At 44.8% G+C, this 17169-nt stretch overlaps 1 protein-coding gene across 1 annotated transcript in view; it reads right to left on the bottom strand.

Moving 5' to 3' along the window:
• The window catches only part of LOC139351482 (dachshund homolog 2-like), a 76090-nt gene that overhangs the window by 5638 nt on the left and 53283 nt on the right, over nucleotides 1-17169 (bottom strand). The window contains exons 3-11 of the mRNA XM_070993411.1: nucleotides 14873-14983; nucleotides 10815-11033; nucleotides 8445-8614; nucleotides 7690-7795; nucleotides 7062-7136; nucleotides 3978-4078; nucleotides 3466-3613; nucleotides 3190-3357; nucleotides 2163-2228 (exon numbers count right to left, since the gene is read on the bottom strand). Of these exons, the coding sequence (XP_070849512.1) occupies nucleotides 2163-2228; nucleotides 3190-3357; nucleotides 3466-3613; nucleotides 3978-4078; nucleotides 7062-7136; nucleotides 7690-7795; nucleotides 8445-8614; nucleotides 10815-11033; nucleotides 14873-14983 (1164 nt within the window). The remainder of the gene's footprint in view (nucleotides 1-2162; nucleotides 2229-3189; nucleotides 3358-3465; nucleotides 3614-3977; nucleotides 4079-7061; nucleotides 7137-7689; nucleotides 7796-8444; nucleotides 8615-10814; nucleotides 11034-14872; nucleotides 14984-17169) is intronic.

The following is a 17169-nucleotide window of genomic DNA, read 5'->3' on the forward strand; positions in this document are numbered from 1 at the left end:
TCCTCAGCTTTCTTCCTCCTTCCCATTTTCTTCTTCTCATCATTGCATCACTCTTTTCTCTCCCCACAGTTCCTCGTCCTCTTCATCCACCCACTTCCCTTCCTCCTCATCTCCTCTTTCCCTTTTCACTCTGCCTCCTCTCCCCTGCTTCAACCCTCCTTTTCCACCTGCTCTCCATCTTTCCTCTCCTCCACCTGTTCTCACCTCCCTCTCCTCTTTCTTCTTCCTCCTCATTATTTCTCTCACGTTTCCACATTCCATCCTTCCTCTACTCCACACGTCCTCTCCAACTTTTTCTCCATACCTTTTTGACCTCCTCTTTCTCTCCTTATTATCATCTGTATTCCTCCCTTCGTTCTCCTCTTTTCTTCTTCTGCTCCTCCCTACACTTCCTCTACTCCTCATCTTCTTCGCCTCCTCTTCTTGCTCACTTTCTTTCCCCTCATCTTCCTCTTTATTTTCTATGGCCAATTAGTTTAGTTGGCTTTAAACAACTGAGGGAAACCGACCTTACTCCTTTTTTTAACCCCCTCCTCCTCCTCTTCCTCTCTCTCCCTCTCCTCCTCTCTCTCCGTCTCTCACTCTCTCCCTTGCTTCTCATTTTTTTCCTCTCTCACTCTCTTTCTGATTGTAATGCGATGTCTTTCTTTGTATTCAGCAGTTTTCTCCTCACTCGTTAATTAAGAGTGTGGAAGGTGAGAGAGGCAGGGGAGGTGTGTGTGTGTGTGTGTGTGTGTGTGTGTGTGTGTGTGTGTGTGTGTGTGTGTGTGTGTGTGTGTGTGTGTGTGTGTGTGTGTGTGTGTGTGTGTGTGTGTGAGTAAACCACTGTAGGTGCAAAATGCTTTTATGGCAGGAGGGATGAGTGTGTGTGTGTGTGTGTGTGTGTGTGTGTGTGTGTGTGTGTGTGTGTGTGTGTGTGTGTGTGTGTGTGTGTGTGTGAGCAAGGCAGCAAAAGGGGTCCTACTGGGCCAATCAACATTAATGAAATCAGGTGGGTCTGCGTGCGTGCGTGCGTGCGTGCGTGCGCGTGTGTGTGTGTGTGTGTGTGTGTTGGACTGCTTGGCTTGCAGAAGAGAGGGGATCTAAAAGGGGTCTAAAGAGGAGAGAGAGCTAATTAGAGTTCCCTGTCTCACCAGAGTGTGGATCAAACACACACACACTGAAGTACACAACCACAGGTACAGAGTGCGCACGCGCACACACACACACACAGGCAGTGTGTGTGTGTGTGTGCCTGTAGATATTCATTTATACACACGCAGAGTTTCAAGTGAAGGTTTTCAATGTCAGGGAGGACTGAGCACAGCTGGTGGAAAGAGGACGACACATGCATACTAACACACACGCGTCGGTACAGTACTTGTGAGGACCCTCATTGGCATAATGCAGCCCCCAGTTCAAAACTCCAGCACGAGGCTGACTCTGAGCCTCAACCCTCGGACAGGCTTCTCAGGAAGCGAGGGCCAGACGTGTCTTCACTTTCCAAGAATGTCCTCACTCCGCAGATCGTCCTCACTTTCCTAAAATAACGTCTTTAAACTGTCCTCACTTTACAAATATGTCCTCGCTTTACAAAATTTCTGTGTTTCCAGAACATGTCCTCATCCTCCAAAAATGTCTGAAAAATTTCTCACAATTCAAAATGTCCCGAGTCTCCAAACAGTTTTTCCAAAATGTCCTTATTTCCCATAAAGTGTCCTTGTTTTCAAAAAGGTCCTCAGTCGCCAAAAATGTCCTATTTTTAACAAATGTCCTCACCCCAGAGGTCCACTATTCAGCTTCAGCACAAAAGCTAAAAAAACATGTTGACGCACAAGTACCCACGCTCACACACACACTCCGAACACACACTCACATGTGTGTCTGATAAGGTGCACATCAAAGGGAGGCCACGGTGTCTCTGCGTCTGCTTAATGTCTCCGTTAATCTAGCCTGGGCCCCAACACACACATGTGCCCGCCACGTGTGTGCGCGTGCATCCAGAGGCTTGTAAGGCTGGCTTTGAACACGCCTGTGTACAGTGTCATACCTGTTAATGTGTGGCATGTGTGTGCGTATCAGCATGTCTCTGCATGCATGAGTGTGTATCTGCCTGCGAGCCGGTGTGTCTCTGTGTGTGTGTTTTATGATTTCTTTATTGTTCGTGTGTGTTGTTCAGGTACCTTGTACAGCGCCGTTGTCTTGCTGGTTTCCATTAAGTTCAGGTTTATCCTCGGCTACAGCAGCGTCTGGTACGAGCACAAAGACAGGACAGAGTCTCAGCGGGTCGGCCAATAAAAAACAAGCAGCGCGTCGTATTCAGCGCGCGGGTCAACAACAAAGAACACCGAGCCACAAACGGCTGTTTGTCCACAGAGTCATATGTTTGGATGTTATTTAGTTTTCCTCTCTTGACTTAAATTGTCAAAGCACTTCAGCTGCTCTCTAAAAAATGTTGTGATGTTAGAAAAAATAAACATTTGGCTGCTTCCTCAGATTCATCGCTGAGCCAGAGAGCTGCTTTTAACACGAGTTCTGTTATCACTGTCATCACTCAGCAGTACAACTGATAAGATTTCTTAAAGGTTTGATCAACGCCTTCAGAGCGTTTGTTTTTCTGCAGATGTAACTTATTATTATTTTCATTATCGCTTAATCTGCAAACCACAATTTCCCAGAGGCACGGCAACGACAAAAAAGCCTTCAGTCCTTCCATCGGAGGAGCAGATATTTGGCTCTTTAGGTTTGATAAATGAGTTAAACGATTTTTTTCTGATGGTCGATTAATCATCTCATCGTTTCAGCTGGACACTGTAATCTGTGTGGATTTATTTAACTTAAATTACAATATATTCCTTTGTCTTTCCCATGAAGTCCCTGGTAACTAAAGCTGTAAAAGTACAAAGTGGAGCATGAGCCTGAACTGTATCCTGTACAACGAACATGAAAATCACATGAGGAAGAAAACGTTCACATTAAAGACAAAGATGAGAGACACGTCCTCAAACAAAGACGCTGAGAAGAGAAAATGAAACGCAGCTTAAGAAGCACACAGCTGAAACAATAAAAACAAGAGAAGAAGAAAAACAAGGAACGCTTTCAGAAACAAACATTTAAGAAAAGCAAACGATAAAAAAGGTTTGAGAAAACCGATCGGGCTGTAGGACTGAAGGACAGCGAGACGGAGGGACAGCGAACGTCCCGTCGTACCGTTCTTGTTGTTGTTGGCGGCGTGCAGCGGCTCAGGAGAGGGGGAGGACGAAGACGAGTGTTTGAGAGCGTCCTCCACTCGCTCCCTCCTCTTCGACTCGAACTCCAGCGCCTCCTGCAGCTTCCTCTTGGCCTTCTTCTCCTTCTTCAGGCGCTTCTGGATGGAGGCTGAGGGAGGAAGAGGAGGAGGAAACGTGATCGCCTTTTCTGTGCTTCTAGCTCCTGCATTACCCAGAGTCCCTTTCAACCACTTGTACATTTGGTGTGATGTCAGACCTCTGCTCTGTAGTTCGGAGGTGAGCTGTCGTTCCAGACTCTCTCTCATCTCTCTTTCTCGATACAGCTCCATCTTCAGCTCCCTCTTCTCCGCCTGGATCTGTTTGTCCTGCACCCGAGCGTTCTCCACCGCCACCTTCAGCAGGCCCTGAGAGCAGGAAACGACCTCCGTCAGGTCGAGCTTTTCACTCAGCGCGCAGACGTTAGTAGCAACCGTCAAGAATGATTTTCACTCCACAAATGAAAGAACGTTACTGGAATTAGCTGCAGTCACTTGTTAAAATACTTTTTTAGTAACATTAAAGTTCAATTAGCTAATTTTAACAACTTTATGAGGTGATTTATATGCTGCGAATATAAAGAAATATCACTTCACCAATCCAGTTTAATCAATACCGAGCGTTCAGTGATGTAATGCTGCTGTAATCCTCATCAATAAGAAGCCACAGACACTGGTCCGATCCTTTTCCAGCCTGACACGAATGCAGTGGTTTTTAGAAATGGAAACTCACCTGTATGTTGGTGAGCAGGGTCTCCACTGACGACAGGCCGTCGGCGAATAGGAACGGAGCGGGGAAGCCGGGGGGCAGGGCCTGACCCAGCGAGGAGTCTTCTGTGAGGAGCGATCGACAAACACAACTTATTATAACTCACCTACGTGTGTCTTTAAAGCAGAAGCTCTTGTTTTACCGTAAATCAGCTAAAGAGCATTAACGAGTTGGTTAACGAGAAACAGTTTTACGCTTCTGCGAGTCGTTACTGAAAGTCTGCAGATAAAATTATTAAAGTTATTGTTACCTCAAAGACACAAAGGACGGGTTCCTTCAACTCAAGAACCCGTTCAAAACGTGTCGATGTGCATCAAAGGTTAGCTTAGCATAAAGTACACCTGTGTCCAGTCTTTATGCTAAGCTACGCTAACCAGAGAAGAGAGCGGTGTCAAACGTGTGTGTTTTCCATCAGCGGCGCGATGTCGCGAGCTCGGAGGAAGTTTATGAAATGTTGATGTTTACGAAGTTATGAAAGGCAACGAAGCAGCATCAGAGAAATCAATTACACACACACACACACACACACACACACAGGGGTCGTTAGTATTCAGACGATCATGTGGGGTACTAATTGGCAAGGATTAAAGACATTCTTGATTTGTGTGTGTGTGTGTGTGTGTGTGTGTGTGTGTGTGTGCATGTGTGTGTATGTATGTGTGTGTGTTCATTGTGAGTGCGTCACAGTGTCTGATCAGCTCTTAATGCCTAACACACTGACAACTGGGTTAACTCTGCTGTGAAATTAACGCTGATTAAGATGCACTCTAACACACACACACACACACACACACACACACACACACACACACACACACACACACACACCATCCCTATCGGCCTCTTCATCCCTTCACTCTACCTTTCCTCTTTCTCTCTCGTATCTTTCTTCATCACCTTTTCTCCACTTCCACACATTTCTCCCTCATCTTCATCTTCCTGTCACTCATTCTTTTCCTCGTTTTTTTCCTTTTTCTTTCCTCCTTCCTTTTCCTATTTTTCCGCTAATTCACAGCTGAATTTTCCTAAAAGAAAAGAGAAAGAATCCTTTTTAGCTTCTGTCTATTCTTTCATCTCCACTCGTTTCATTTCCTGTTTTCCTTACGTTCCTTCCCTTCTTTTCCGTCCTCGTGCGTGTTGACGAAGCCTTTCAGACGTTTCATCTCGATGTGGTGATGAAACGTTTGTGAGCTTTGGCCAACAACAACAAACAAAAAGCAGTGTTTAAGTGGGATGACGGGAGAAAATGGAGGAGGAGGAGGGAGAAAAGCAGGAGAGTGAAAACAGGAAGGATGAATGCTGGTTTTGGTGTCCAAGTAAATTTTCATTCTAAGTTCAGCAAGTGCTTTTATTTTGAAAGAGGGACATAGAGGAAAAACTGGGCAGACGTTTTAGTTTGTGCTTCACACCAATCACCAAAAAACCTCGATATGTCATGAAGTCCAGAAGCTTCCGGTCACCACAAATTAGTCAGAGCTGATCTCCACATCCAGGCTACGTCCCTCTCCTTCCCTGATTGGTCACGCCCCGATCACGTGACCCTTTCACACCCCGTGTGGCCAGCCGTTTGCTTCATGGCTTCAGCTTTACTGCCCTTCCTCTAATTTCTTTGAGCTTTAATGACCCTTTAAAGTGTCTCTGGACGTCTGCTTCATCACTGATCTCAGTCTGAGCCTCCATTACCTCGTATCTGTGAGCCGAGTCGTTTCAGTGACAGCCATTCATCCGCCTGCGGTCGTTTAGCATTAGCCGCACTAGCTGTCTTTGTGTTAGCATGCAGCCTGGCAGAAACAGTGCATGTGTATCAGCGACAAGCATCACTGGTATGTTTTATGATACTCTGGAGGACTTTAAGTTTTTAGACCTAACAGCAACAAATGCCAAACAGCATACAAACACGCACCAAAGCCGCTGTGAGGACGCTGTCAAACAGCGCTGCGCTGCGTATGAAAGACACGTCTCTGAACCTGAACGCCACGTTTAGCTTCAGTCCCTCTCAGGCCGACCTCGTTTAGCTGCAGCTGACACGTGTCACAAACCACTATTGACTTCCATTTAAAAATATCAATAGCAGCTCCTTTTCCTTTGCTCATGTTTCAAGATTACAAAAAGAAATCCTCCATGTTTCTCTGCTCTGTCACAGGTGAAGGTGAGGCGTTCACGTCCCAGCGTGACTCTAAATTCAAGTGGAAGTCGGCGACATTTGGAGCGAGGAGCTCGATTTCTTCCCTCGTTCTTTAAGAGCCGCGCTTGTCCTCGGAGAGGCTGCAACACACATTTTTTTTCCGCCCTTATTGATTTTAAAGGAAGCATCCTCTCCGCTGCTCCTGCTGATGTCTGCAGAGGAGCTGGAGGAGCGTGGATGGAGCGGAAACGAGGGGACGGAGGTGGGGAGAAAAGAATCCGACGAAAACAAAATGTGTCGGAAGAACGGAAAAAACACAGAGGAAAAGAGGGTGATGGAGGGAGGAGAGGCCCCACATGCTTTTAGCGTGTGACCTCCTGACCCCTTTTAGCCATGCCTCCTTCACTTAGCCTCCCTCCCTCACCCACCTCCCTCCCTCCCTCCCTGCATCTATCCATCTATCTCGCCCTCCCTCCTTCCTCTGATTGATGGCTCACAGACAGGTGATCAATAGGGGGGGTAGAACATCCTGACGCTTCTGTTTCTGAGTCTGTGTGTTCATCTCTGCAAGTGTGTGTGTGTGTGTGTGTGTGTGTGTGTGTGTGTGTGACTACAGTAGAACAGGAAAGCCCCCCTAAGTGAGGACCAATTTGTCCGGTGTCAGAACAAAATGGGCGAGGATTTAGATTGAGATACGTAATGGATTCTCCCCGTTTGTGTGTGTGTGTGTGTGTGTGTGTGTGTGTGTGTGTGTGTGTGTGTGTGTGTGTGTGTGTGTGTGTGTGTGTGTGTGTGTGTGTGTGTGTGTGTGAGAGAGAGAGAGAGAGAGAGAGAGAGAGAGAGAGAGTGTAGCAACAGTGTTCATGTGCATTTATGAGAATACCTTTCTCTGTGTGTGTGTTTGAAAGTGTGTGTGGTCCAACCTTTGTCCTTTGTTATTTTCTTGATGGGTGCAGCAGGGTTGGGCAGCGCAACATCTGCATCAGCTGACACCAAGCCTGTGAAAGAAAAAGCAAACTGAGTGTGTGTGTGTGTGTGCGCACATTAGTATGTATTTACACACATCTCTAATGAATGTAAATATAGATGCATGTGAAGTAAACTCATTGAGGATTATTGGTCTGTGTATGTGCAGTACAGCTGCAACTATTATTTTCATTGCAAAGTGTTTGAAAGTGGAGAAAAATATCGATCAGTGTCCCAAATTCTTCAAATGTCTTCGAGTGTTTTGTCCGACCAACGGTCCAAAAGTCAAAAATGTTTAATTTACTACTAAAGACGACAAAGAAAACCTGAAAATCTGCACATTTGAGGAGCTCAAACAATTAAATATTTGACATATTTTGCCTGAAAATGGACTTAAATGATTAATCGATGACTGAAATAGTTGCTGAACGATTTCCTTTGCATTGACTAACTGCTTTTGTTTTCTGTTTGTCATATTGGTGTGTGTGTGTGTGTGTGTGTGTGTGTGTGTGTGTGTGTGTGTGTGTGTGTGTGTGTGTGTGTGTGTGTGTGTGTGTGTGTGTGTGTGTGTGTGTGTGTGTGTACCCAGTCTTTCGGGCGAGCTGGAGGCCGAGCTGCTGGGCTGTGACTGCAGAGGAGTGTTGGCCTCGTCAACAGATGGAGAGAGAGAAGGACTGTCACACACTCTCTCCTGGAGAGAGAGAGAGAGAGAGAGAGAGAGAGAGAGAGAGAGGAGGGATGAGGAGGGATGACGAAGGTGTGACGTGACAATCAAACCATACCTTTAACAGGAAGAACATTTTTCCAACACAACAATTGAACAACACAGTTTTTTTTGTCACATTTGAAATGTCGCTGCGTTCAGGGACTGTGGGACGTTTTGCTTCTCGTCAGCATTGTTTCAAAGATTAAAGAAAATGGTGAAGAAACACACATTTCCTCGACATGGAGAACTAAACCATCCTTTATCACAGCGTGCAGTCAGTTACGTCTCAGCGATGTGGCTTCACTAGAACCAACAGAATACCAAAACCTACAGAACAAAGAAAACTGAGCGTTTTTACTCATTGATTCTATAATTTGTCATCAGTCCTTCACAGTGATGGTGGACTCTGGTGGTCACTGGGAACCAGTATCCACACATTCTAAAGGAAAACACTAAAATGTTCCTTGAAGAACCTTTATAAGGAAAAGTATAGCAACGATTATTTACTGAGGGATTCCTCAAGGAACCGCCTTTGGTCCTCTGTGGTTGTCATTTAAAACTGTGTGAACAGAAATAAATAAATCTACATGGAAAGCATAGTTTCAGCTTTCGAGTGTGTTGAAGAGTGTTCTACCTTGATGACAGGTGCGCGGTGTGCGTGAGTGTGTATCTGCTGGGCTGCGGCGGCCATGTTGGCGATGGTGTTGAGGTGGTTCATCTGTGACATGGCCATGGCGACGGATGCAGGCGGCAGCCCCATGGGCAGCAGAGGGTGGGGCATCATCATGAAGGGCAGGTCCAACCCTGAGGGAGAGGAGAGAGCGGTGAGGAAGAGCTGCAGCTGTGGACTTAAGGAGGACGACGTCACACGATTATTAGGCGTTTAAACCGACGCAGAAGAAGAAGAGTGCAACAAAACGAAGCAGTTAAAGGTTAAAAAGGGCGAGTGATGCCTCAGAAGAACGAGAACAAAGAGGGAAACGTGATATTTGTTTCATGTTATTTTGAGGATTTTTGTTACTTTGTAATTCATTTGCTGACTGTGTTTCCATTGTGCTTCATCACTGATACACCAGCTCTTCCTCATCTTCTGCCAAGTGCACATGTATTATATATATATATATATATATATATATATATATATATATGTGTGTGTGTGTGTGTGTGTTATAGATGTATTTCAAGGCTTTAAATCAGGTGGATACAAACACACTTATGTTTGAAAACCCTGACTACAAAAAAATTGGGACACCTTGCAAAACATCAGCGAAACAACCTGCTGATTTTTTTTTTGTTTGTTTTTTACAAAAACTGACTTGAGAACAGCTCAAAGTTAATCTCCTCATCAGCTTCATTGATTTCTGTAAATATCTGATGCAGCAACACGTTTCACAGACTGAAAGATGTTGAACGCTCCACAAACACCTTTGGATCGTTCCACAGGTAAACAGGCTGTAACAGGTGAGAGCATCATGGTTGGGTATGAAAGGGGCGTCCTGGAAAGGCTCAGTCGCTCACAGAGGATGGAGAGAGTTCACCGCTTTGTGAACACATGGACTGCTGTCAGTGGACAGTTTGATTATTGATTATTGATTCTACTGTAAAAGATTATTTACTATGTTCACAAACAGTGACGCTCGTTAAACTGATGACAACATGAGCAGACAGATGAAAGGGTGATGCTTTGCTTCACTCTTCTGTTTTTGGTTAATAAATTTCTTTTTTAATTGTCGTTTTTCGTTGTTCTTCCTCATAAAATCACCTTAATGAACTTGTTTTTGTCCACATTTTGTGGTTTGGTCGAGCGTCAGACTCACTGATGTTTAACACCCGTCAGTCTGTTTGTTTCTCTGGACAGACGAGTGGACACGGACAGATGGGGGATTTTCCTGCTGAAACGCTTCATACTTTCTGTTTTGTAAAGCGTTTTTATGTTCGCCTCTTTGTTAAACTGCGACACGGAGCCTCTGTGAGACGGGCGGCGAGGAGGCGCTCTGTATTGTGTCTGTGAACTCGGGTTGAACTTAACCTTGAGGAGCGAGAGGGAGAGGTGTCATCCGAGTGTCAAATGTCTCGCTAATAAAAGTTGACAAAGCAGAGGGAGGGGGGAGAGAGGAGGAAGAGGGGAGAACGTGGAGGTGGAAGGGTTAAAGGGTGATGAGGCGAAAGAAAGGAGGTCGCGTTTTCATTTCCTCTTCTTCTCTTTTCCTCCTCGTCGTCTTTCCTTTCTTCATCTCTTTTCTGTTGCTCCTTTTCCTCCTCGCTCCCAGTTTATCCTCTTATTCTTTTCTTTTCCTCCATCTTTGTACTCCTCCTTTTATCTTTCCACACCTCTTCCTTCATCCACCTCTCACTTTGCCTCTCCCTCTTCCCTCCTCCTCCTCCTCTTCACAGCACTTCCATTCATCCTTTAACCCTGAGCCTCCTAAAAAGCGTAGCCTTGACCTTTGACCTCAGACCTCCCCTGACCTTAAAATAGCCCCCATTTTTAAAGGCGAGCCCCCGCAAGATGTCCACTGACACTCACACACACACACACGGCAGCGGCTGCTTTCATTCCAATGAAACAATAACACTGATTGCTGTTGTCGTGACGACTGAAGTGATAGAATAATCAATGTGAGTGTTTGTCGCCTCCCGCTGCCCAGTGTGTGTGTGTGTGTGTGTGTGTATGTGTGTGCGTGCGCAGACGCATTACTTCTGCAATAAGAAAAAGAGCGAGTACAAGTGTGTTTCTGTTTGTTTGTGTGTCCGTGCAGATGCGTGTGTGTGTGTGTGTGTGTGTGTGTGTGTGTGTGTGTGTGGTGTTGATAAATTGAGTCATTTAGTAGAGTGTGTGCTGATTAATCCAGGCAGAGTGTTAATACAGGAGATGGGAACAGATTAAATGGTGTACATTAACAAATATTGCCACCCCTCTAAACACACACCCCGAGAGAGAGAGTGTGTGTGTGTGTGTGTGTTGTCTGGATATCTATCATTGTACGTGTGTGTGTGGACTCACTGTTAGCCAGTAGCTGTTGTTGCTGCTGGAGCTGTTGTTGATTGACAGCTCCGATGGCCGGCCCCCTCCCGCCGCTGCTGCCTCCTCCTCCTACCGCTCCTCCTCCTCCTCCAGCCGGTGCTCCTACCGGTGCTCCTCCTCCACCTCCTGGTCCTCCGCTGTGGACTCCAGCAGGGGGGCTGGTCAGACGCTCCTTATCCCAGGAACACTCACTCCCTCCTGGGCAGAGACGGACACACAGAGGCTTTCATGTTTACAAATAATGTCGGATAATAAATAAAACAAAAATAAATATGAAAACAATACAAATAGAAATTTAAACGAAATGAAATTTCCATTTCAGACGGAATTAATTTTTTTTTTTTTTTTTTCCCACTGATGCTAGCACATGCTATCCTCTGTCGTCCAGGACCGTCCAAAGGGACACAGTGGAGGTCTGGACCCTGAATCTGAAACCCCGCTAAATGAAGCTACGTTAGCATTCTTACTGCAGCTCGTAAACTAGTTAGCCTGGCATGCTAACGTATAACATGATTATTCGCGTTTTTGCGAGCGACGTCTCGACAGCGGGACGCTCAGCAGCTTTGGACACGCGGAGACTAAAAACAAGCTTTAAAGAAAAGGACAAAGTGTCCACAGACAGTTTAACCATCAGTACGAGTTTATCATCAGTTTGCAGGTTTTATCTCCAGGATCGAGTTTCTTTTCTTAAAACAGTCACTTTCTCTCTTCACACCTTCTCTCTCTCTCTCTCTCTCTGTGTAACGCTGCCTCGCTCGCCCTCCACTCCTCTCTCTCTGCTCCCTCGTTCCCTCTCTCATCCATCTTCATCTCCCTCCATTAGTTTGAATTAGCAACCGTCTCTCTCTATTATTGCCTACTGAATTCCCTGCGCTCAGTGTGTGTGTGTGTGTGTGTGTGTGTGTGTGTGTGTGGATGACAGCTGGGCCTCATCCCCTCTGCCATTTACACCGGGGAAGAGAAGAAGTATAAACAGATGGGCAGATGTTCTCTCTCTCTCTCTCTCTCTCTCTCTCTCACTTCTTTTTTCTTGGCCTTGTCCTCTCCTCCTCTGCTCCTCTTTCCTCAAACACTTTTTCTCTCTCTCACTTTCTGTGGATTGTTTGTCTCTCCATCGTTTCCGTCTCGTCTCCCACAAACTTCCTCTTTTGCTGTCAGTTCGCTTGTATTTTAAAAAACGTCTCTTCAGTCACGAGTTGAGAAAGCAGCCGTCCTGTTTTTTGCTTTCTTATCAGAAACGCTGACAGGAAACTCCGGAAACTTCCATCGTTATTATCTAACGATCCTGCTCGAACAGCCAGTGAACTGCAGGCCAAAATACTCCAAAAATCTAAATAAAGGAAAATTCTGTGATGAAGAAAATTTTAACTGAAACATTATTTACTATCCTGCTGTACACTGTTACTGTAGAGGCATCATATTACTCTCAAACATATACTACTGTGTACTTCGCTGCCACTAATTGAAGTATTTTCCATCCGTCTGAAAGCAGCTTTATTCTCACACACTTGTGTTTATAATGTATAAATACAGTTGAGTTTTTTATTCCTTTTTATCGTCTAGTTTTTCTACATCTCCTTTATTCTTATTATCTATAACGTGGGATCAATAAAGTTATATGTTACTTTGCCTCGGACAGCACTGCAACTTTTTATTTCACCGTGAATAAAAGTTTGAACTGTGATTCATTAAAATGTTTCCATTCTTTTCATCTGCTGCAATATTTTCTTATTTACTCACTGAGCGACGTGTCGCATAATAAAAACACGACTGCAAATATTGTGACTAAACACTGAAAACCTTCATCAGCGTCGATGAAGCAAACAACCTACGAAGCACTTAATGTGCGCGAAAATACATTTTGACACCTCCTGCGTGTTTATTTATTTTAGCATGTTTATTTATTTTAGCTGATTTTTGTGTCATCTGTTGTTCCGTCTGTTGACAAAGGCAGATGACGGGATTCGTACGACAGGTTTGGAAACTCGTGAATTTTGTTCGTACGGTGTCGATAAAGTTCTCTTAAATCACTCGTACGTGCTACTTATGAACAAATGTGTTTGTATGAAAGTGCCTTGTTTGAGACCTGATGTCCAAACTGTCTGTCCCTCTGTCTCCGCCTTTGTCTCTACCTGTTCTGCTTCTTTCTTCCATCGCTTCTCAAAAACAAAGATATGGTTTCCACTGACACGTAAATCTCTCTCTCCATCACTCTCTCCCCCTTTTCCTCTCGCCCTAAATATCCTTTTCTCCTGTTAGGAGTCTATTTTTCTCCTCTGTCCTCCTTCGCTTTCTTGTCTTTTTCATCCCGACACTCGTCCTTCTGCTCTATTGTCTGCTGGAGTTTCCCAGGCTGGTGTGAGTGTCTCTTACAAAAAACAAAACAAAGGAAAGATGGAAAACAAAACAGGAAACACTCGGAATGAAACAGAAGAAGAAGAGCAGGAGGGAATAAATAAGAAACGACAGAGCGGAGGAGAATAAAAGGAGAGGATGGAGTAACTCTATCGGCCCATTTGCCAGGTCAGCTGAAGAAAAGGAGGAAACGGAGAAAGAAAAACAGAAGCTCGCTCGCTCTTTCTTTTCTCTTTGCTTTTTGTTTTCTGTCTTTTTAATAATTCAGACAAGCAAACACAGCAGAGATGGAGTGGGCCGGAAAGTGTGTGCGTGTGTGCGTGTGCGTGTGTGTGTGTGTGTGTGTGTGCGTGTGTGTGTGTGTGTGTGCGTGTGCGTGTGCGTGTGCGTGTGCGTGTGTGTGTGTGTCTTTGTCTTTGTTTTTATATATGTCACTTTGTACTTCAGCACCTTTTCTGACGTTTCCTTTCAGACTGAACATTAGAATCAGAACGCTGTTACTGCTGCGAGCCTCCACACCGCGCCGCCTTCAGGCTGGGTTATTTTTATTATTATTATTATTATTATTTACTTCCAGTTGACGCGTGTTTCATGCATCTTCTGCCACACGCAGCTACAAAAATGCTAACTTTTAGGTATATTAAACAGTATTTCAAATACAGACCATTTTACGACTTTTTTAAAAAAAAAGAAAAGGATCATTCACACATTCTAGTTGCAGACGAGCCAATCGCAGCCAATTAACCATAAGGGCGTCATTTCCAGCCTCACCACTAGATGTCACTGACTCCGACACGCTGGTCCTTTAAATAACAAAAAGTTTCCAAAGAAGATAAAAAGAAAAGAGAGAAATCTGAAGCGAGGAGGCAAAAGGAAAAAGAGCAAATGACAGAAGAGAAGACATTGAATAGTACTGAAACCCGACCAGCCGGCTCATAACACACACACACACGCACACACACACGCGCACACGCACACACACACGCACACACACACACACACACTCTGTCACGTGTCCATACGTTTGCACTTGGTCTAAACGCTGAAGCTGATCTCAGTGAGATGATCTGTGACTGAGCTCAGGTCCAGTTTCAATACTAAATGATACTTTCTCCTCTGTCTTTGGTTTCCCATGATGCAAAGCGAGGTCCAAAAAATAATATTCACATTTAAGAAGCTACAATCAGAATTTGGGCTTTTTATTAAACCACTCAAACCGATCTATGGAATATCAGAACAGCTGATCAATTAATCTTCTACCTGTCATATTTACTGCGGCCACTAGAGGGCTCTGCCACCGCGTTAACGTGTCGTTTCGGGGCATCTAACGCTCGTACATGCAGTACAGCAAAGTATTAAAATCATGAACTAAACAAACGTAGTAATACCACAGTGAAGAGTAAAAGTCCTGCTTTCAATATTTCATTTAAGAGTTGGCAGAAAAATGTGTCAAGTATCAAAGTAAAAGTACTCAGTGCAGAGTAGCAACTGTCGAGCAAACTGTAAGTACTTCATGTACTTTTGGTACTTTCTATTACAATATAATATTGAAGTAGTATAAAATGGAAATGCTCAAGTACTGCAAATGTGTATTTAAGTACAGTATTTGAGTAAATGCACTTACCACTGCATCGTACAGGTGTGTGTGTGTGTGTGTGTGTGTGTGTGTGTGTGTGTGTTACCTGTATTGGAGTGTAAGTCGTCGTTGTCCGACTCGTTGCCGTTCTGAAGACTCATCATCATCTTCATCTTCTGCAGTTTTTGGAGTTCGGCCATCGCTGCTGCTGTCAGGCCTGCAACACACACACACACACACACACACAATACTGTTACCTTCATCATCATCATCATCATCATCATCATCATCACGACAGACCTCAGATGTAAGCTGACCAGTGTTGGAGCTGAATCGTCAGCACATCACAGCTTCTGTTGACTCCTCCTCCGGCCTCACAGGTGTTTCCTGCCTTTACCCATGATGCTTTGCAGTCAGCCGTGACACACATACTGACGCTCACGCCCGGCCATCGCGGTCAAAATTTCTATTCAGTCAGAGCGTTTTGTTGAAGTGTTTCAGGGTGTGAGTGCTGTTTGAGACGCCTCAGGGCTGACGTATATTCACAGATACACACATGCAGAAACAACACACACACACACACACACACACACACACACACACACACACACACACTCTCTCTTTTGTATGGACTAAGATCCCCGGCTCTGTGCATTGACCTGGAACTGACTTCTATACACAACAACCAGCAGAATGAGAGCGATGACCCTCTGTGTGTGTGTGTGTGTGTGTGTGTGTGTGTGTGTGTGTGTTTGCCTCATTGTGTAAATGCACTATTATGTTAGTGAGTGTGCACGTGAGGTTTGGCTTCCTGCTGAGTTTGTATGTACAGTTTGCTTTCATGTATAAATGTGTGTGTGTGTGTGTGTGTGTGTGTGTGTGTGTGTGTGTGTGTGTGTGTGTGTGTGTGTGTGTGTGTGTGTGTGAGGATGTATGCATGCTTATCTGTGCATACTTGTATCTGTGTGTGTGTGTGTGTGTGCGTGTGTGTGTGTGTGTGCGTGTGTGCGTCTGTGTGTGTGTGTGTGTGTGTGTGTGTGTGTGTGTGTGTGTGTGTGTGTGTAGGTCAGTTGGTTTTGCCCCAGTCACGGTTGACGGCCTTGGAGGAATGTCCATTACACACACAGTACAGTTGTCTGCAAGCTATAAAGAAAACAAGATAGAGGGAGGGAGGGGAGGAGGGGTGGAGCAGAGGGGGGAGGAGGAGGAGGAGTTGCGTTGTTTGAAATTTAATTTAAAGCAGGAAGGAGGGATGGATGAGGGAGGAGAAGGGGGAGGTGTGGAAGAGAGAAAGAGGAGGTTTGTGTGTAGGTTAAATTACGAGATCCTCGATTAACAAGTTCAAAACTTATCGTTCAACACGAAAAAAATGTTCATTCGTTCATTTATGAATTCCTCAGTCTTTTCTAAACAAGCGGAAAAAAACTCACTGAAGGTCAGTGAAGGAGGAAAGTTGTAGTTTGCTGATAAAAGTCACCACTAAAGACACTGTGAAATGGTCTTCTGATGTACTTCCTGTTGAAACAGGAAGTGTAAAGTGATAAAATATCCAATGAAGGAGAAAACTCATGATGGCAACATGTCTGTGTCACATCCCGTCGCGACCAGAAAACAAGCAGATTTGTACGACATATATTTATATCTACTGATCGTCGCCCTCTAGTGGTCGAAGTAACCATGAAAGGAGCAAAGGAGGAAGTCAGGTGACGTAGTATAAAGAGCAAGAGAGTCCTCGTATGGAGGAAGGTGGAGGATGGATGCGTCACACAAACTGAACTTTCTCCTGTGAAAACAAAAGTTAGCGATAGCTTATTTTACCTTCAGTAACGTAAAACATACATCAGCATCTCCATCAGCCGGCGGAGACCAAACCGCTAAAACAGAGTGAACATTGGTCACATCTTAAATGCATTTTATGTCCACGTATTTTAAAGGTGGATCTTGACGTGGAAAAACTATGCACTGACTTTACGGCTTTATTTCATTTATTTATTAATCAGTAAGTTATTCAGTCGCGACTATTTGAAACTGAACGTGAACGGAGCTCATCCAGAATCCAGGAAGTGATTAATAATGAAGAGTATCGTCTGTTTCACCGACTGTAAGGAGGAAAGAAAGAAAGAAAGAAAGAAAGAAAGAAAGAAAGAAAGAAAGAAAGAAAGAAAGAAAGAAAGAAAGAAAGGACGGAGAGAAGGAGGCCCGTCCAAGAGCCCGAGGCGGACTGACCAGACGTATTGTCTGCCGTCCTGCTGAGAGCGGGCAGGAGGAAAGAAATGGAGGAACATGACGGACGAAAGGAGGCCAAAAATGAAGAGAGGAGGAGGAGGAGGAGGAGGAGGAGGAGGAGAGACCATAAGGAGCTTCTGCTCACAAGCACAAATGCAAAATGAAGGTTAAAGCAAA

Source organism: Chaetodon trifascialis, chromosome 23 (assembly GCF_039877785.1).
Source record: "Chaetodon trifascialis isolate fChaTrf1 chromosome 23, fChaTrf1.hap1, whole genome shotgun sequence".
NCBI classification, from domain to species: Eukaryota; Metazoa; Chordata; class Actinopteri; order Chaetodontiformes; family Chaetodontidae; genus Chaetodon; species Chaetodon trifascialis.